Genomic DNA, 21,348 nt, shown 5'->3' with positions numbered 1-21,348 from the left:
ATTCACTTTAAATGAGATACACGTGTATGTCTGCACATATTACTTATTCTGTTTTACATACACGACCATAATTAAAATGAAATATAATATGTGGTGAATCGACATAAATGTTTAATTTAGTCAAAATGTTTTTAAAATCCAATTCACCCCATCGAGATCACACCAAATCTAATAAACCCAAATAAGTGGAAACTTTGCACCTCACTCTTTTATAATTATGCCGATAATGAGTTGGCATCACCTGCAGCTAGCGCTAGCAATGTAACTTTTTTATGTCAAGTCCTCCTCGAGGCGTAGGTTCTGGAATCGATTCTCTCAATGCAGAGAGAAAAAGGGGAGGACAGAAGAAGAAGAAGAAAAGAGAAAATCTATTAGGAATCAGGTGGTGTGTCAAGAGAGAAGAGATGGAAGCAATATGCGCGGCATGCTTCACTCATTCATCCAAAACCCCACTTTTTAGTGTACACTACATACATATGCTGCTCTAAGCCCTAATTCCCTAAAAAATGGGTCTTTTTTTTATGTTTGTGCGTGAGAGAGAGAGAGAGAGAGAGAGAGAGAGAGAGAGAGATGATTCTCAATATGTAGTTATTGTGGTTATATGTAGTTAAATAGATATACATAGAATTGGATACTGTTGAAAGAGACATATATGGAGGCATATTTTTTGTAGTGAGATATGGAGGCATTCTGTTGATAAGGAATCAATCAGCCCAATGCCTTTCTCTTTGTTGGGGTTTCAGCCTTTTAATTTAGTTCTTTGTTTTCCATAATTGGAAACTCGAAAATGGAATATTAATTGCATTACATCTACATATATATATATATATATATATATATATATATATATATATATTAATACTTACCACTGGTAACATAACATTATCAAATAAGCGCACGCATATGTCATTTTAGTGTATTAACTTTACTGCAGACAATTTAAGGGATTATTGAATTTGAATAATATTAAAGAGGACGGTTCTTATCTGCATACCATTTAAAATCATCTAATTATAAATTTGTAGAATTCCCATTTTGGTCTTCTCAACCAAAGATTTTATTTAGGAACGAAAAAAAATAAGTAAAAGAAAAAAAGGAATTTTCTTACTCCCGCTGCATGAGCTTGGAGTTGAAATCTTGGAAATTATTATGAAGCCTATGTTTATTCATAGTTTGAATGAGCTGGGATTCCGATGGCCTTCCAGCCCCTCTGAATTCTCCTTGACCCTCATTGCCGATAACACCCGGTGAAATTTCTTTGCTTTTCCCATTCCTTCAACTATTACAAAAGGACCAACGACAGCACAACCTAAAATTGGAGGAGACCCACTTGAGAACATTTGATCAGGTGAGCGAGATTTTCAAAGACATTTTTTTCCCGAATTTTATAATTAAATTTAATTGATATTCAAGTATTTCCCAATCGAGCTATATTCAATTTTAACCTCTACAACGTATTCAGCAGCACACATAACCTAGCGTTCCTTCATCTCAGTTGAGAGAATTCAAAGTAAGAAAAATTGGCGGCTAAAGAGAATGGATGGGCCATAGGCCAGTCAGCTCTCAGGAAAAGAAGAAATTTGTAAACAAATCAGCACCATTTTAAAGCAAATAAATATGCAAAATTTATATGCTGCCAAACACCGACTTTTACATTATCATGACATTTTTCATAAGCTACTAAAATTATATACCTAGGCAACAGATATTTTGTTCCCACCCTGTTACGTTCAGCAAATGTATAAGCATAAAATCTTTTAAATCTAGCCCTCATCAAAGCCAAATTACAAAAGTAAAACCACCGTTGAAATGAACAATTACCATATCATTAATTAATAAAACGAAACAATATAAATAAGCAATAGACACCAAATTTCTCAAAGCGAAACTCCATTATTATGGTCTGTTCTGTGTCACAAAGACACCATCCCAATATCATCGTCTCAGATAAAAACTACCATAGAACAACTAGAAAGCAGTTTTGAAAATGTTCACACAAGTAAATCCCTTAGTAATATGCTTTTCGAGGATTGTTCTGCAAAAAATAAAAAGAACAAAAGTCAAAAGTTCTGTAACATTGATTACCATAAGTTTCACTACCATCCATCCAATAGGGATAGAAGAAAGATAACCTAAGAGCAGCTGAATGGTGCTTGGTGCCCCTAGTAAGGAGAAATTTAAGATGGGAATTTTTTCCAAAATGCCAAAGAAAACATAGAAAAGCAAAACAGAAGAAGAAGAAAAAGGAGGAGGATACAAGTCATACCAGAGGGTTGGGTCTGTAACGATAACCAAGCATCATCCGCTTCTTATACTGCTCGTAAATATCATCCTCTGAAGTCACCTCGCCAGGTTCATGAGCACCAACTCCCAAGTGGTTCTTTTTCACATTCCCTGCACTTATTGGATTCGAAATACCACTTCTGGAGCTCCCTAAACCCTCACCTGCATTTCAATAACAATTTTAAAATACGTGGGAGCATTAAAATTCTGCAGAAATTTAATGATTGGGAGACTGAGGAGCTTTCCACTCTCTTACATTTGCTGGCTTCTTTCAGATACTTTCATTTGGGGGATGCTAGGGTCTGATGTTTGAAGAATTCTAGGCTTTATACATGTAATTCTTCACTCTCATCTTAATCATTCTTTTTATTATTTCCCTCTTGCTAATTGGTTGTGGAGGGCCTCATTTGAGGATAAAAGCTTTTTGTGGATAGCCATTCTTAATATTGCTGACACCAACAAGGTGGCATTTTTGTAATTCTTTAGAAACTAGAAATGAAAAATCAAAACCATTTTAGACAACGGGACAGCCTAAGCTTCTCTTCAAGGTTAAGGCTTTTGTGTTGATAATCATTCTTACAATTGCATAATTAGAATCCCACAAGGGTTCAAATTATCGATATTCGATATCTTTCCAAACAGTGGTTTCAAATGCATTGCAGTGGACAAATTTCTGTGGGGAAGGGGGGTTATATAGTTATAGGGATACCCAGCAAGATTTCATAATGGGAATTGGGAGGTTAAAGTGATGGAGAGAGGAGAGCGCTGCATGCTTAGGATCAGGGAGATGTTTGTCCCACATCAAAAGTTCAAGAAAATGTCAGGCCCTGGGTTTCTTTTAAAAACCACTGCCTCAGGAGGCCTTAATTGCTCATCCCAGCCTTGCTTGTGGGCCTGCTCATTAGGGCTTGGCTTGCAATTTATGTTAAAGCCTTCATGTTGGGCTCAGGCCCCAGGTAGTATACATTTTAAGGAAAAATTTTATGCCCCTATTTTTCCTTCCTCCTACTAGGTACTCTATGAAAGAAACTGAAACAATAATCCCCTTCTCTGTCCACTTCACCCTCAATTTCTGACACCAACTCATGTCCTTCAAATAACATCATCTCCAAATCATTGCAAAGACTAGTCCTTATCTTTAGCCTCTTTAACATTACTAAAACCCCTTTATTCCCTTATTTCAACTAATTATCTACATACTTCAAGTTTTTTGTGCAGTTTAAGCCCTCCCAATCCTCGATCTGACACTTTCCCCACTACCACCTCGCACACTCCATGAACAAGGGGTGCATCAACCACATGTTCTTAAATCTAAAGGGGTAGAACCCCACCATATCAAGTTAGAATCTAAGAGCATGGGATTGTGGGCTGAAACAAGGCCTCGTGAGGGCCTTCTGCACTACAGATGAAAAAACATCTTCCCACATGTTGCTGAAGTGGAATCAATCAATACAAAAAAAAGCCTGTGAAGCCTGTCTATCTCCCAATGCTATCCAAGTGAAACGGCCAACATAAAGAGGAATATTACTGATCCCACAATCTCCAGTAAAGAATTCAAATCTCCTCGTACTACTAGACACCTTAGAAACCCCAATTTTATCCCTGGAACTGCAGATAACATTGAAATCACCCTCAAACACACACCATGGAATACAAACAGATGAGAACCACCACTCCCCAAAACCTCGAAGGTTAAGCAAAATCAACAGATAAAAAGTCCTGCTAGACAAACCTTAAGGGAAACAATCCTCAAGCCCCATATCACAATATGACCCACTGATGCACTTGAAGAAGGGAGAACCACCCAACCTCTCCCCATTAAACTCCCAAATGCTTCTAATAAAACGACATAATAATTTCTAGTTTGGTCCCAACAGGGCTTTGTCCCTAACTAATTTCTTCACCATTCTCCATTTGCTTACCCACCCCCCCCCCCCCAAAAAAAAAAAAAACAAAAAAAACTCAAAAAAAAAATTAGAAAATCCTGAATATTCAAAGAAAAAATATTCATTTGACACTCTTACGAAACCCCAAGGACCTGCTACCCATGTCATAACAAGCTAACCGCTCCTATTCTCTACTCAATACCTTCGCTCTATCCCGAAGCTACTCTGCCATCCATTGGACACTCGCCACCAGAATTCACCAAAGACTAACCCAATTCGTTATCTCATTCATCTTCTGAAGGGTCCACAATTTTGCAGGACCCACTACCAACCTCCCCCACAAAAATAAAATAAAATAAAATTGTCCTTATGGCACATTGGTGACAAAAAATATGCTTGAGACAACATCTAATTTGGGAGAATCAATATCAGAAGAAACTTTATTTACCCAGTGCGCTTCTAATGGATCATCAACAAGGTGTGTCACCGAAGTTTGGACAAAATTCAAGACAATGGGCATGCAGGAAAATGGCTGGACAGAAGCTAAGATCCCAAGGAAGAATGGCCAAGACCTTCTTGATCCGAGATAACATCTGAAGATGTACTTATTCTCTAAATAGCATCACCACCACCTTTGTAAGATTCCATAGCCCCCTTAACCCCTGTTTGGGAGCACTTAATAAATAAGTACTTATGGTAATTATCACTTAAAATAAGTGCTTTTATAAAAAAGTGGTGTTTGGTTGCATTGCAATAAGTGCATATTATAAAAAGTGGTACTATACAACCACTTTTTAAAGTGATATCTCCTCCCCTCTCTCCCCCACCCCTCTGCACAGCTCCCTCTTGCTCCCTCCCTTACCGACCTTCTCCAAGCTCTCACTCTATCGTTGTCAATAATGGTGCTCCACAATTGGTCTGGCCAATTTTGTAGAACGACGCTACCTCTGTTTCCCCCTGAACCCTCTTCTTTCTAGATCTTGATTGTAGAACGCCACCACCCCCATATCCTCTTCCTTTCCAAGCTGTCAACGCCATTGTTGCCACCGCTCTACGTTCACAAGTCATTGGAGTTGCTGCAGGTGTGAGCGTATAGGGTCTGCTGCTACTGTATTATAGAACTCTTTGCAGAGGAAGATGGAAAGTCCTTAAAGATCCATCTATGCCTTTCATCAGGTATATTGGATGATTCAGGTTGCATTGGAATCCACTTGCACTCGCAAGTATGAAGATGGCATATTAATTCAAATTATTATTAAATTAAATATAAATTTAATTAACATTATTATAATTACTATACACTTAACAATTTTACTATTCATTAAATAATAACCGTATGTAGTTTTTTTACGTAATAGAAAACTTTATTATGTTAATTAAATTTTTAATTAAAATAAATATTAATCAAATTTTTAGTAGGAAGTATTAATAACCGAAACCAAACCGAAGTTGTTCTTCCACTGAAAACTGAAAATTTGCCGGTTTGGTTACGGTTTTTCAGTTTTTAACCAAGACCTAGCTGAGCCTGAGATTAGATCCGAGAGGCAAGAGTGAGAAACGATTCAGACGACGATAGACGGAGAGGCAGATTCAGCGTGCTGTGTGGCTACTGGGACTGGCTACTTGGCTAGCAACCTAGCAGGGGGAGGGGGGAATCACAGACGAGAGACTGAGAGTGAGAGACAACGATAGCGGAGATTGCCAAGAGGGAGATTCAGCGTGGCTGCGTGGCTACTGGTGCAGTGGTGCTGGTCGCTGGGTGCTGGCAAGCAGGCTGGCAGCGTAGCAGTAGCAGGGGGGTGGGGGAATCGCAGACGAGTGAGTGAGAGAGAGTAAGAGACGACTCAGACGAGGCCGGACGCACGGTGCAAGGAGTCGAGGACAGGGAAGAAGAGAAATGAGGAATTGGACAGCGGAGTGAAAGTGAAAACCCTATATCCCTAATCTCCTATATATATATATATATATACATACTAGTCATATTACATATTTTTTAATATAAATCAGTTTTTCGGTTTGGTTTCAATATAAAACCTAAACCGAAACCGAACATTTTGATTTTCGAAAACCGAAACCGAAACCGAAAACCGAACCGTTCATGTTTTCGGTCTGGTTTCGGTCCGGTTTTTGGTTTTTCAGTAATTTTTGTACACCCTTAATTGTATGTTATAAATATACACTAGTAACAATATTATTGTTAATTAAATTATAATTATATGTTGTTTTACTTGATAAAAAATATTTATACGTTAATCAATTTTTTAATCAAAATAAAATATTAATTGAATTGCTAATCAAAATAAATATTTATTGAATTTTTTAATGAAAAATTAATAATTTAAACTAAGAATATTATTTACAAAACAAATTACCATTTTAGTATATATTATAATCATATTAATCATTGATGTAATATAGCATAAATTTCAAACAGCACTTGCAATAAAGTGGGCATCCAAACGCCACTTAGTTCATCAACATTATGATCAACACTTATTTTAAACACAATCATACGCCACTTGTGACTTTCAACACTTTTTCAGTTCACAATACTTATTATCAACACTCATGAAATTCAGCACTTCTTTGAAAAAACACTTCTCCACAAGTGGTTCCAAATGATGCCTTACGCACCCCATCCTCTTGACACATGGCTTTTCTTCGAACTGTCCATCGACACACCATCATTCCCCCACAAATGCTCAATAGTCTAACTCAGAATCCTCATCTTCAAAGCTTGAAGAACATGTGTCTCCTTCAGACTCCACCATCCACTTCCCTTTGTTTGTCATGACCTTTTTTCCAGCCACTAGCTTTGATTTCACCTTGTTATAGGCCTCCGAAAGCCAATTCAAAGTGCAGACAATGAGAGTACAACTAGGTGTGATTCCTAAGCTTCCCATGACTTGCTTGCCACCACTATTCAAGGTATATCTACTTCTAAAATTCTCATGGGCTTCTCCTTCTCTTCCTAACTTGTGTATGCCCAAGCAGTTTGGACCTTAGGCAAAACCGCACCTTTGGTTTCAGGAACCTCCTGCACAAGTGTGTCCTTGTCCCTAAGATGATCTGTCTTGCATGCCTCTTTCACTTGCTCAACAGGATTCACCCTCGTCTTGAAACCTAAAACCAGCCTTAACATTGGGCCTACTACTCTTGATGTTATGGGCCCTACCAGCATTGGGCCTGAAGCCTCGAGGATCAAACCTATCAGGTGCGAACTTCAACTTTATAAGTTTACTCACTCTAGGAAGAAACTTTCCATTTTGAATCTCCTCGCAGTTAGAATTTCCATTCCCAGCACTTCTTCTTCCTCAACCGAACTCGTTAGAATTCCTCAACTACCAGCGAGGCTAAGCTTTCATTCTTGGAGAAGTCTCACTATGCTTTACCCACATTCATAGAGCCGCATTCAAGACACCTTAGGGCCTGTTTGCTATCATTGCCATTTTCTGTTTTCTGTTTCCGTTTCTCCACAGTAAAGAAACAGATTATTAAAACACGTTTGTTTATGTTGTCAATTTTCTATTTTTATCATCAGTTTTCAGTTGTTTTCCAAAAACTAAAAACCAAATTTTATGGTTTTCAGTTGTTTTGGCAACTTCTTGTTAGAAATTTTTAATATCTAGCAATAGTTTTTTTTAATTAAATTATTCATTTTATACACTTTTAGATTAAAATCAAAATTAAATGATCATATGAATTTAAATATAATCAAAAATATATATAAATAAATTTCAAAGCATAATAATAAAGCCAATTTAAAAATACTTTTACAATTTTTCAATTGTCATGTCCAATAAAATTTTTATTGTAAAGTAGAATTTGAAAGTAGAACAATTAAGTAAAATAATTATAATAAATTTTATTTTTATTATAGTAATTTTTTAATGTATATTATTTGTAATTTTATTATTTTAATCATATTTTTCTAATATTACTTTATTTAAGGATGAAAATGAGTATTTTTTAATTAAGTTTTTAATTTGTATTAGTTTTATAAATGTTAACCAAATAGGTTGTTGGCTTCTAGTTTTTGTTTCTTTTTCTGGTTTTTGGTTCTGTTTCTCTAAATTTTACAGTGACACCAAATGGCCCTTAGCTTCTGATGTAGGTTGGTTGGAGTACCTTCCTCTGCTTTACAAAGAGTTGCTTCCCAGAATTTGGTTGCAGCCCAATGCCCTCACTTCATATGCAAATACTCCAAATGGACCCTTTAACCAATGTTCTCTCCATGATATACAGTGCCCAGAGACATTAGCTCTCAAGTCTCAAGTGAATCAAAATGAAGTGGTAGGGTGCCCTAAATGTCAACACCCATTGGTTCAGTGTTTTCAAAAAGAAAAACCATTACAGCTTCCTGGAGAGACAACGACATTCCTCATTTGACAAGGAGATGGAGAACAGAAGTCACTTGGTTTTCTCTGTAACACACCAAGAACTTCATGTTCTTCAAAAAAAGAACTGTTCTTTGTCAATCAAAAGCAAGGGTTTGGCAATTCCTTGGTTCAATTGATGTACAGCTCAAGGCAGGCTATGGAATCTAGGTTTGAAAAAGATTCAGGTTCAGGCTCAGGACTAAAGCTCAGGTTGCATGACAGGGCATAAGACAAGTAGTGTTTCTGGTCTGAGGATTTCTGGTGAAATAATCTAATTTAGAGATGAGTGCCGTTTAGTATGATTGTAAAATAAAAGGAAATAGAGTGTGTGATTCCAGTGGAGATTTCTCATAAAGGAGCTCATCGTGAGAGAGAACACAGCTTCGTTGAAAGTCTACACCTTTGATACGGTAATTAGGCCCAAAAGGATGACGAACAATTCCTGAAATGGTCCTTGTTCCTTGAATACTTTTTCGCTCATAGCTTTTTAGAGGTTTTGGGAAGCGCAAGAAAGCAATTATTTGTTGCTCTGCCTACTGATTAGGTTATGGATAGAATTGTAGTTTTTGCATCACTATTTTTTTTCCTGGTTGTTTTAGTTTTGGTTTCTCTGATATTCAGAATTATTGGTTCTATGTTGATTTGATTTTATGCATTTTTATTTTTATTTTCCCTTATTTTGTGTTTTTTTAGTATTGTTTAGGACGACTTCTAGTCCTGTTTGAATATTCTTCCTTCTCTTAAATAGAATTTCTTTTCTTATCAAAAATCAAAACAGTTAAGTTCCAATGGATGATCATAGAAAAATAAAGTTATCATATTTGCTGCCAGAAAATCAGAAACTTTATTACATAAAATATGCAAATACACCTGAAATAACTTGGAGAAAAAAGGGGGTGGGAAGAAAAAGCACCTTCTTTCCAGCCCATTTTTGACAAGAGTTTATGTCCAACATTGTCAGCTTGGATTTTTGACTTTTCTGCAGCATGACTTGCAACTTTCTGTGCAGACGCATCATTACAGGTTGCCAAGAACTTCTCAAGCTCTTCCGGTGGGATGTAATCACCCATGTGATGACCTTTTTTCGCAGGAGCTTCCAAATTTTAAAATGAAAAATCAGAAAAATGTGATCAGCATACAACAGAATAAACCTCAAGGGCTTAAACCCTCTAGTGCTAACATTTCAAATAATATAGCTAGCCCACACAAGCACTCAGGAAGTATGTTTCTTCAAGAGCACAAATAAACCCCTGGCTCAATCAAGATGGCAGCTACAAACCTTGAAGAGAAGCAGGTGGAGGCATTTCATCTTTTGATTGTTTGGGCTGCCTGTTCCGCTCTTCTTGTGCAGCTTTCTTCATATAAAATTCCATCATTGCTATAGGGTCTGAACTTGATGGCGCACTAGATTCACCTGCAAATACAAATTTTCAACAATATCAAATGTTGAGCAAAGCACATCTGTTGACCAAACAGAATCCCAAGAAAAATATTTTGACATGTAGATTATCAAAACATCCTATTAATTCAGATGCATTATAACATTTTATGCACACATATTGTACCTATAATGATACTGAAATTTAATCTAAAAGCTAAAAGGTGCTGCCAAAACCAAGCTTTTTTATATCAGAGAGATTCGGCAGTAACTGAACATCTACCTCTGGGACATCTAGTGCAACCACACCTCCCACAGGCGTCCAATTGAAACAGGGTTGATCCCATGAAGAAACAAACTCAGGGTCCAAGTTGGTGGCTAACAGTTGGTACTATTAAGTACACATTTGTGCCATTGTGCCATTTTTGTGACTCTTTAAGCCTAAAAATCAAATACCAAAACCCAGGTAAAACAATTATCCAAGTTGTACACAAAATCCCAATGCATGTCACAGAAGTTTCAGCTCTCAACATTCCCTGTGGAATAGAATGCCCGTCAATCCTTCACTGACTATACAATGACGATACTGAAATTTAATCTAAAAGCTAAGAGGTGCTTAAAAAACCAAGCTTTTTCTATCAGAGGTCTGGTAGTAATTGACCATCTACCTATGGGACATCTGGCGCAACCACACCTCCCACAGGCGTCCAATTGAAACAGGTTAGATTGCATGAAGAAACAAACACAGGGTCCAAGTTGGTGGCTAACAGTTGCTACTATTAAGTACACATTTGAGCCATTTTTATGACTCTTTAAGCCTAAAAATCAAACATCAAAACCCAGGTAAAACAATTATCTAGGTTGTACACTAGGTCCCAAGATATGTCACACGAGTTTCAGCTCTCAACATTCACTGTGGAGTAGAATGCCCATCAATCCTTCACTAACTATACCACAATGGGCAAAGTTGGAAAACCCCAGATGCAGCACTGCCTACAAGAACCATACATTGAATAATCCTAGAACAGTAGGAAGACAACATTAACCCCCAGGATCCCAACAAGCGTGTATCACCCCTGGCTCCAAATTTGGGTCAAACCCAGCACAACACAACACAGCTCAGAATGTATCGCAGTATGCTTTTTTATACAATTTGAAGTGCATCGAGCAATACATAGAGCAGAGCAGACGCATCCCCCATTCTTTTTTGGTCCTTTTGAGAAGCCTCTCCTAGAAATAGCCACCCAGTAGCCATAGAGGGCCCCTTTCTAGCTTTATTCTTTTTTTGTTTACCTAAATGCATAGCAATTTGTACATCGCTTTCTCACAAACATTAAATTTCATATCAAAAAAATTAGACTTCATATTTAAAAAAAAAAAAAAGTAGACGAAGAATAATGCACCGGTAAATGTGAACTGAATTTGACTCAAAAATTATGAAACCACAATATTTTTCCAAACATGATAATGTGAAGTCCAAGATGGATCAACTATAAGGAATGGTAGCTAGTAGCTACAGTCCGTTGGACAGCAAGGCAAACTAAGCTACCTGAGCCAATCTCCAGATCAACTCAGATATTTTCTGCAGAACAAACCATATTAATTCTCAACCATGTTTTAAAAGTGGTCAATCTCAAAGCCAAGCTTACAAAATTTAAACAAACCAAGTTAACCCCACCTCATCTCAATTAGTAGCATAAATTATGCAAGTTTAATGTTGTTTTTGGAGCTCGTTAATTGTTTTTTCAAACCAAAATTGAGCAGTGTGCTATTCAACACAACTCAGCGAATTTGCAACATAATTATATGAAGCAGAGGCAGATGTAGGTGTGGGTTGGGGTGAGGTGAGGATGGAGATTGGAGAAGAAGTTGAAGAGTTAAAAGGTTAGAAGCATCTAAGGGGCATATTCGTACGATCATATAAAATATTGGTAAAATATGTATAGAACCATAAAATAACAGATATAATATTCTTAAACGAGAAACATAACTCCAACAGACAACAACATAATTACATAAAGTTTTGGCATAACAATGTTCAAGTTGTAAAACTTGCATTGCAACTTTTTCACCATAATCCAAAATGATAAAACTCTCTGGCATATGCCTACCAATATATTTTCAGATTTTTATGAATCAAACAAGATTCTATCATGATGAAAGCAACATTTTTCATCATGATTAGTGCAAGGTTCTAAGCAAGAAGTGCCAAATTAAGGCTTTGTAACACAAGCATTACATAGTAAGGAGGTAAGGAGGCCTATAACCATGATCTTAAATTTCTACAAAATTGTCGAAATTTCCATCTAAATTTCCGATTTCCGTTACCCTCAAATTGAAATAGAAATTAGTTTCCATTTTACATAATTTCCGTCAAAATATCAACAAATCAACATAAACTTATCAAAATCTCGAAATTTTAGCAAAACTTGTTGACATTTTAACCAAAGACTGAAATTTCCTCATAATTCAAATGAGAGATGCAAAGTGAAATTTCTCTCTTAATTTATTTTATTTTTTTATTGAAACAAAAAAGATCAATATGAGGGCTTTTGAAATTAAATGAAAAAATAAACTTGCAACAACATTTTATCTAACCATTCATATCTAAATTATCATTATTTGTATAATAAACAATATGTAAATGATTTAGGAATTTCATTCGTATGAACTGAATATGTTTAATGCACATTATCTTACAAATATGTTTAATACACATATTATATTACAACTTTTCCACCGCATACACAGCATAGATGTATTTAACTTGTAATATATTAGTCCTAAAACTTATATTATTATGTCTATTAACCATTTCTAAAGTTTCATAAAAGAATTCCATCCTTTACTACTTATTTCCATTATTTTTTCAAATTGAAATCGAAATTTCTGTACTTTTAGAGCTTCAAAATTTGAGTTGAAACGGAAATTTAGGACCTGCTTATAACTAATTTTGCAATCCTCTGTGGATGCAAGTTGGGATTAAGGCACAATAAGTTAGCTCGTTGACTCTAGCAGGCTTTGTTGGAAAATTGGGTATTCCTTACAAAAGCCAAAATCAGAGTCACAAGATAAGTTGAGTTGGTTAGGTAGTTCAAAATGCAAAAAAAAAAAAAATACATGAAGATATCATGCATTAGGAGGAGCCCATTGAAAAAATCTTTTTTAAAAAATAATTCTGCAACAAGACAACAAGAATTGGTTTCACTTAGCTTCTATTGTCAATTGAATCAGGCATTCTTTTAGTGCACCACTGCATCTCTATCTGTCTATCAATACTAAATGACATCGGAGTTAAATTGTGATGAACTAAAACTAGTAATTAGAATAATTACCCTGCTGCAGCACCGCAACCAACTAAATACTTTTTTTATTAAAAAAAAACATCGATAAACAATAACATAAAACCCAAAATTGAAAAATGGAGATTAAATGTTATATACCATAACCAGTTCCTCCAGACGATGCAGCATGAGCTGAAGTTGCAGAAGCCCTTGTGTCCTCAACGCTTTCATATAAAGCCGAGGCAGGAATTTGATAATTTGAATTGTTCTGACTTGACCTTGAAGAACCACCATTGAATTTAATAGCTGAAGTGTTTGTGCCACCTACAAAGATAAAGTGTCCCACATTACATTTTTAATGCCATAGCAAGGATCAATATTTACATTTCACATTTATCAAATAGATGCACACACTTTTCATGAAAGTCACTTTGTCATAAACCAACAAAAAAAAAATAATTAATCTTCTTGGATTATATCCCATTCAACAACAAGACTAAGCATGATGAAAAGATCTAGAAATCACACCATAGCTACAGGATCTCTATATTGACCCTCCAACTGTGATTGAGAATCACATTCCAAATTCATGCTACTCTCACATCCAAGATCACAATGACATGCGATCAGGGTTACAATAATTGGAGATCATATTCAATTAAAGAAAGTGAAGGAATAGAATTAAAAATTTGAGCACACGGCGAAAATTGAATCTCAAGGCAGTTATAAATGAAAGAAATAGAAAAGGTAAACAATCTAGGACATTTATTATGAGAAATAATCACTATACCACCTAAAATGTTTAGTAAGGCACCCAAGTACATGCAAAGTACTTCAAAACACAACATGATTCCAAATAGCAAACCACACCTACTCCCCACAAACCACTAAACAAGCTAGGTAGGAGACCCTCCCCACACCCATACCACAACCCTAGAAGCCAGCATGTTCAAGGAATGAGATTTTTGGAAGGCATCGACTAAATTCAACTTTTAACAACTCTAGAACCTTTTCAAAAGATGTGGTTACCCAAAAACTATGATTTGTACAGCAAAAAAATTGATGTTCACAACTAGTTAAGCCACACCAGTTCAGTTTTAGTCCCCATCTGATCAAAAAACAATTTGTGCTCAAGCCTAGTTTATAATACTTCCATTAACTTTGTATAAAATCAGCAATTCCTAGGAAAAGTACCATCTCTAGAACAGTTTGGAGTAAAGGTGATCTCACAATGTAAATGTTAACATAGAACAAGTAGGTTGGGATGTGAGAATTGATCCAAAATCAGCTTTAAAGGAAGTTCCAATAACCAACTTACTTAAAGGACTGATAGTTAATGTTTTTGTTTACATTTCTCTATTTCTATTTTTTCAAAACATAGAAGTGGAAATAATGTGTGTCCGTGTGTACATCTATTAATCTGTAATCAGTTTTCATTTCCGCAGAGGACAAACAAAGGAGAAAATATTAGGTACACCTGGTGTACCACCTAGGATGCTGATTGGTACATGGGACCAATCTAATTCCAACCTGTGTCTGTATTTTAACTGAATTAGGCAGTAACAATTATTTTTTGTCCAACAAACCAGACACATGTTGAAATCAGATTGATCCCGGTGTACCAATCAGCATTCTAGGTGGTACACTGGGTGTACCTAATAATTTCTCCAAACAAAGTAGCAATATATTTCTCAAATTTTCACCAAAAAAATGAGAACAAATAGGAGACACTGTTTTGAAAACAAGGGAAATTGGAGATGCAGGGTAGGCCCCCCTACTAAACCTTGGAGATTCACTGGGATAAATCATTATTACTCAATCCTACTAGTGAATTTCTTTTTTCTTATTTGGTTGCTGGAAACAATGTGAGATTAATATAAATTTTGTTATGCTTTGTTAATTAAATATTTATAAGAGTATACTATGGGGACGCTTGGTAAAATTAAGTGTTAAGTGTTGAACATTTAATTCAAATATGATTTTGTGAATAAACTCTTAATTGAACTTGAACCGGCAACTGAATTTAAAATCTAAAGTGGGGTTTGATAATTTGGAATCAACTCTAGGAATCAGAATCGGAATCGGAACGGTTCATTCCCATTCAAAACATATGTTTTACAATAATCTCATTCCGATTCCCATTCCATGCAGGAATTGGATTCCTCCTTTTACCTACATTTTGATTCCTGACTGTTACTTTGGAATCAAATCCTGATTCCTAGAAAAAAAATATTTATTATAATATGATAATTTATATTGATATTATATAATATATATTACATAAATTTTAAAAATAATATTAGCATTATGATATCTTTATCAATATTTAAAATATAATTATATATTTTAATACAAATATTAAATCACCATTATTAATATTTTTATTGCATTTAATAATATTATAACATATAGAAATTAATAGAACAGGATTAAATGTTAAATATTATGATATAGTTGTGGTATGAGTACTGATTTCTTATATTATTATTTATACTACTAAAAATAAAATAAAATAAAATATTTATTACTATCATCAATTGTAAGTTTATAATAACAAAATTTAATAATGATATAGTATAGAAAAAAAATATATTACTATTGTATATTAAATATGTGCAGGTACATATATATTATAATGTATATTATATATAATATATTAAAATAGATGCTACATAAATATAAAAAATTAAAAATAATATTAATATAATACTATATATAATATTACATAAATTTAAAAAATAACATTAATATTATGACATCATTAAATATAAATATATAATAATTTTTTAAATATAAATATTTTAATCATTATTATTAACAGTCATATTATACATAATAATATTATAAACACATAAAAACTAACAGAATAGTATTAAATTATAGAATACTATGACATAATTGTGGAATGATTATTTATTTTATTATTATATATAACCTTAAAATAAAATATTGATTATTAATATCATTAATAAAAATATAAAATAGAAAATTTTAATATTGATACAATATACAAGTCAAGAATAAAATACGATTATGTAGTAAAATATAATGCTATGATGCTTGTTTTATTATATTATTATTTCATATTAAATAATAAATTATGTTATAGTGTTATAATATATGAAATTTTTATTTACATTTAATAAATTACATATTAAAATATAATATTAATAATATAGTTAAAAATAATAAATATAGTAAAATATAATATGCAAAGTATAATCAAGTACATGATTATCAAAATGATTTACTGTAAAAAAATAAAATAATATTGTATAATAATTATACATTTATAATATTATTATTCCATATTAAATTAATTGAATAAATTTTTTTATATTATAATAAGATAATTGATAAACTAGACTCATTCTTGTCTCCTGATTTCTATGTCTACATATACCAAACACTATAATACAATTTCGATTCTAATTTTGTGTCGAACCAAGCATGAGAGAGGAATTTGACAATTCCGTTTCCAATTCCAGTGAATTCCAATTCCGATTCCGATTCCAACTCTGAACCAAATGCTACCTAAATTATTTTAATTGTTTGGTATATAATATTTAAATATTTGTTGTTTTTCAATTTTAACTTTCTCAAAGTTTTGGAGCATAAATATTTAATAAAATTTTAAAATAAAAAAAATAAAAAAGCTGAAATTTTTAGTTTAGCATAAATAATATTTTTCTTGTCATATATTTTAATAACTACATGTAAAAAAAAATATAATTTATTATTATAAAAAAATTATTATTACAATTTTAATCGCTTGGGCATTCAGTTTTTTATATTTTCATTTTTCACAAGGGATAAAATTGAAAAAAATAACCACTAAATCTGAAGTTATATCAAAGGAATTCTAAGAAAATTCATATCTGCCACCAAAAGATCTTATGTCTAACTGGTTCCCCGAATCATAACCTCTATTCAAAGGTCATTCAAATCAAACAAATGCTCCATATGCTAAACAATGAGCATAATAATTTTAGATTTTAGATTTCCTTTATTCTTATGTTGTTGTCAATTGAATGGCACAGGAATATATGTTAATATTTGTTTGTTTTTTACATGACAGAAATTTGAACTGGGATTATTCCTTTATTTATTTGATGCAATTGATTAATGAAACATATATACAGGCATAAAGCTCTAGAATTTTAGCACCTTTACACTTTATTCATTTAAAAAATGCAGGTGAGGAAAGTTCTAATGAAAATTCAGGAAAAAATTACTGAGACAAAGAACTGCATAATGTAGTACAACAAAGAATGTAATCATGCAAGTTCAAATGCCATATAAGCTATTATATATGATAGACTAGGGTGATGAACACGAGCTTTTTGAGCATTACCAGAAGCAATTCCTACTTCTGTTTTCAGGTGTGAATCATTATGTGATGCTTGTGATTCTCCAGCTTGTGAGAGAAACTTTTCCTCCTCAATCAGCCGATATTCATAGTATTTGTAATCTGCACAGCCTTCATCAAATAGAAATCTGCAAATTTGAACTAAAATAAACATCACGTGTACATATAAATAAAGATGGAAACCAGCAAAATAACGTCGAAGAAGAATATTATTCAGAGGGCTCAGTAACGCAGAGTAAGCAAAAAAAAAAATTCTGTATAAACTAGAGATATTAAGTAAGACGTTAGGTAATTCAACATCTTAATAAATTTTGCTAATTTCTACCCGCTAAAACCTCTTGGATTTAATAAAACATTAGCCTTTGAAAAAATAAATTATAGAGTGCATTTTTTTATGTACATATAGAAATATCTGAGTAAGAAAATTTGCATATTTCATTATAAAATTTGAAGTATAATTGTGGAGGGCGGGGGCAGAGAGGAGGGGGCGGAGAAAGAGGGAGACAGATTAAGGACAAATCATTCAATTTTCTCAAATTGCTAAGTGTCACATTGGGAAAAATAAGCTTATACAACAATATATTTGCAAATCAATAAGCAGGCAGTAAGGCAACAGCACATAGATCCATAACAGCAGTTCACAAGTTCTGCATTGAACAATATTACTTATGCACCAGCTCTATCATCATGGTTAGGGAAAAAAGGATGGGTGAGTGACAGAAAAGAAAATTTTAATATTCCATCTAAATAACTGCAAGTCAACAAGTGCATACTTAAATGGAGTATCTCCAGGATTTCTTTGACGTGTGATGTGCTCAAATTGTCTTCCATTTTTTGCCACAAAACTTGCTAGTTTGTCTGCAACTTTCTTCACTGCAGGATCACTTGGTGAAGGAGGTGCTGCATGTCACTTAAAGAACTGATTAATACCAAGAGCATGAACAAGGGAAATGCAAATTACTCTTGTAGCAGGCCTGCCACATTTTCCATATCTTTCATTGAACATCTGTTTCCACCAATGTTGATGGGGATTAAATGTATAAGCTGCATTCATGAGACAGAAAATATTCAAAAAGGTTTTGTCCTCTTTATCCACCAGTTCAAGAGTAGCGATGACACAACCTCAGGCAATTTTCTAAATAATGGTGAGCAGACAAATTTTTGTTCTCAATGTATATATACCCACAAGCTGCAAAGGGATCAACCAGACTAACAACTAAAGATCAGTGGATCCCAATAAAATCGAAGCAAAATTTATCCAGGAAGTCATTGTTTATTAGAAAAATATAAATTCAATAACTTCTAAGCATCAAACTTTACACGTTTTTTTGTCTAGAAGACAAATACCACTAAGGTAGTGTAAAGTTAAGAATAACCAACAACAGGGGTTAGAAATTCTTGACATATGGGACAGTACCCTTCTCATTAATTAACCTAAATCCTATAAGCCTAAATAAATAAACATAACATCCCCAAAAAACTCTATTTATCTAATCAATTATGAATCATGGAAGTAAATATATGCAAAATATCTTACATCTTGTTTGATTTGCAGAATTGAATGGGGTGGGAAAGGGATAGAATGAAAATTTGTACAGAGAGTGACAAAATCAAATGATAAATTCAAATCCATTCCCCTCGATTCCATTCCATTTCTATGCACCAAATGTGCAGTTAATTTGGATTTCATAGTTAAAAACAAATCCAGTAAAAAAATATATAACTATTATAGAAGATAAAGAAACTAGCATTGGAAATCTGATGCAAGCTACTTGGTGCAAATAAAGGTGTGTAGAGCTTAGACAAGCAACAACATTCAAAGATGAGCAGAAGCACTTCCATGCGTAGTTATAAATATGCGAAGGCTGTAAGGCACAAAAATAGGAAGGCCAGAAAGTTTAAACAAACAATAACAAATGCATATTTTGACAAGCTCTTTCTTGCAGATTTGATTCCAAAAATATACAGTCAAAGACCTCCAGAGCTGCCCATTCCAACACAACCAGATAAAAGAACATTTATATAAGCAGTAATTACCAACATCCACTTGTCTTGACGATTGCTCAGAAGCATCTGGTTGACCCAATTTCTGTTTTTTTGTTGGTCCATCACCTGATATATTTCCAGCCTCTGGGTCATCTTCATCCTCATCTTCGCCTAACTTAACAGCAGGTGCTACAAGCTTTGACTTCTGTTTCAAGCTGAATGCAAGTTTGCCACTCGAAGCAGCCAATGTGGGCTTCCGTTTATCATTAGCCTTAGATTCAGTGATGGTTTTACTAATGACAGGACTATGAGATGATGTCCTTGACACAGTCATGCTTGCTTTAGGCCCCCCTAAGGTGCTGCCATTCTCGTTCTCCTTCTCCTTCTCTTGTTGAAGTTGTTTGAATCTCTCCATGAATGAACCATCATTAACGAATAAGCTAGAATCAACTCGTTTCTCCATTAATGTGTTTAGGCTGTTTACAGGAATCCACTGTCTGACAAGCAAGCTCACAAGCTATTTAGAGATTGAAATGGAACTCAATGCCTGTGCTTTATAATTGTGAATAAGCAACATTCCTTGATATTGAAACCGTAAAAAGCAAGGGAATTGTGAAGATTTCTTTTTTCGCTTATTAAAAGAAAGGTAATAATTTTGTGACAATCAATCAGGACGAATGTTTTCATTTATTTCCTTGTTTTCCAAAGAAAATCCAGATCCGATTAACTAAGGATATGCATGATCAAGAAAATGTGACCTCGGGAAACTAATTGCTTTCAAATCAATTTCGTCTATATAAATACAAAGGCAACCAGATTCAAACGTTCAAAAAAAGGAAAAAAAACGAATAACGCTTGCCTCCCGCACAAATGAATCCCCAACCCCAATTTCAGGAAAAATAACAACAATAAGAACCACGATCCCTATGGGCTCATCCTAATTCAAACCCTAAGATCTCCACAAAAGCAAATAGAAATCAAACCACAAACCCTAGACCTAAAAAATCAAGCACCGAAGAGAAAAGATCGAAAACTAATCGCAAAATTTACGATGATTTACCACGAACGTATTAATTTACCTGGCTGTCGCTGGATTATATCACGATTCTAACTCAAATCTTTGTTGCTATTAAAATACTCGTCCTGCGTTCGCCTGATTATCGACCGAACGAGAGTTCGATGGCCGCCTGAGTTTTAATCTGGTAGGAAATTTACGGGATAGGGAGCATCTTTTTCGAAGAAGAAGGGGAGAGACAGAAGGGAGTTACAGAAGCGAAGGAAAAGTAGTCATGAAAGGAGGAGGAGGAGGAGAGGGGGGGGGGGGGGTGGGGGCACTCGCATCGGGTCACACGCCCTCTGAACCAAGTTCAGTTAAAAACCAGGCCAACCAGCCACCGCCCGAATAAGAAGTTAGAAGCGGTAAGAGAAGAGAGGCTTCTTAAGAAGTCTTCCCAAACAGCCCCGATTCACTTCTGCGTAAAAACACATTAATGAAAAAGGGGAAAATAAAATACAAAAAATATATTTGTGATGAAATATGTACTTAATAAACAAAATTTTGATTCAACAAATCATTAGTGTTTGATTCTTTAAAATTTTTAATCATAGCAAAATTATTTTTCATTCTTAGTAATATTAACCATAAAGAAAATATAATAAAAAATACTTTTTTTCATAATAAAATTAATAGTCCAAACAAGTCCTTTTGAGCAATGAAGGAAAAATATGGAGGTTAAAAATAATATTTAGGGTTCTTCGAGTTTAGGTTTGTTAGATAATATAT

General features: G+C 34.1%; 1 protein-coding gene across 3 annotated transcripts; it reads right to left on the bottom strand.

Moving 5' to 3' along the window:
• Nucleotides 1–1,804: 1,804 nt before the first annotated feature.
• LOC131165065 (SURP and G-patch domain-containing protein 1-like protein) lies at nt 1,805–20,973 on the bottom strand. Of its 3 annotated transcripts, none has more exons than XM_058122722.1 (9): nt 20,645–20,973; nt 19,617–20,062; nt 18,353–18,479; nt 17,565–17,707; nt 13,370–13,534; nt 9,828–9,962; nt 9,462–9,641; nt 2,267–2,445; nt 1,805–2,035 (listed from the first exon to the last, which is right to left on the bottom strand). In XM_058122722.1, the coding sequence occupies exons 2-9, from the start codon at nt 20,026–20,028 to the stop codon at nt 2,009–2,011; spliced, it is 1,368 nt and encodes a 455-aa protein (XP_057978705.1). In that variant the 5' UTR covers nt 20,029–20,062; nt 20,645–20,973; the 3' UTR covers nt 1,805–2,008. The 3 variants fall into 3 exon arrangements, with proteins under 3 accessions (XP_057978705.1, XP_057978706.1, XP_057978707.1); XM_058122723.1 differs by having other exon boundaries at nt 19,617–20,058; nt 20,645–20,969; XM_058122724.1 differs by having other exon boundaries at nt 19,617–20,082; nt 20,645–20,938.
• Between the last annotated feature and the right edge of the window lie 375 nt (nt 20,974–21,348).

Source organism: Malania oleifera, chromosome 9 (genome assembly GCF_029873635.1).
Source record: "Malania oleifera isolate guangnan ecotype guangnan chromosome 9, ASM2987363v1, whole genome shotgun sequence".
Taxonomy (NCBI): Eukaryota; Viridiplantae; Streptophyta; class Magnoliopsida; order Santalales; family Ximeniaceae; genus Malania; species Malania oleifera.
Note: the sequence above shows the minus strand (reverse complement) of the source record. Positions and strands in the feature narration are given on the sequence as shown.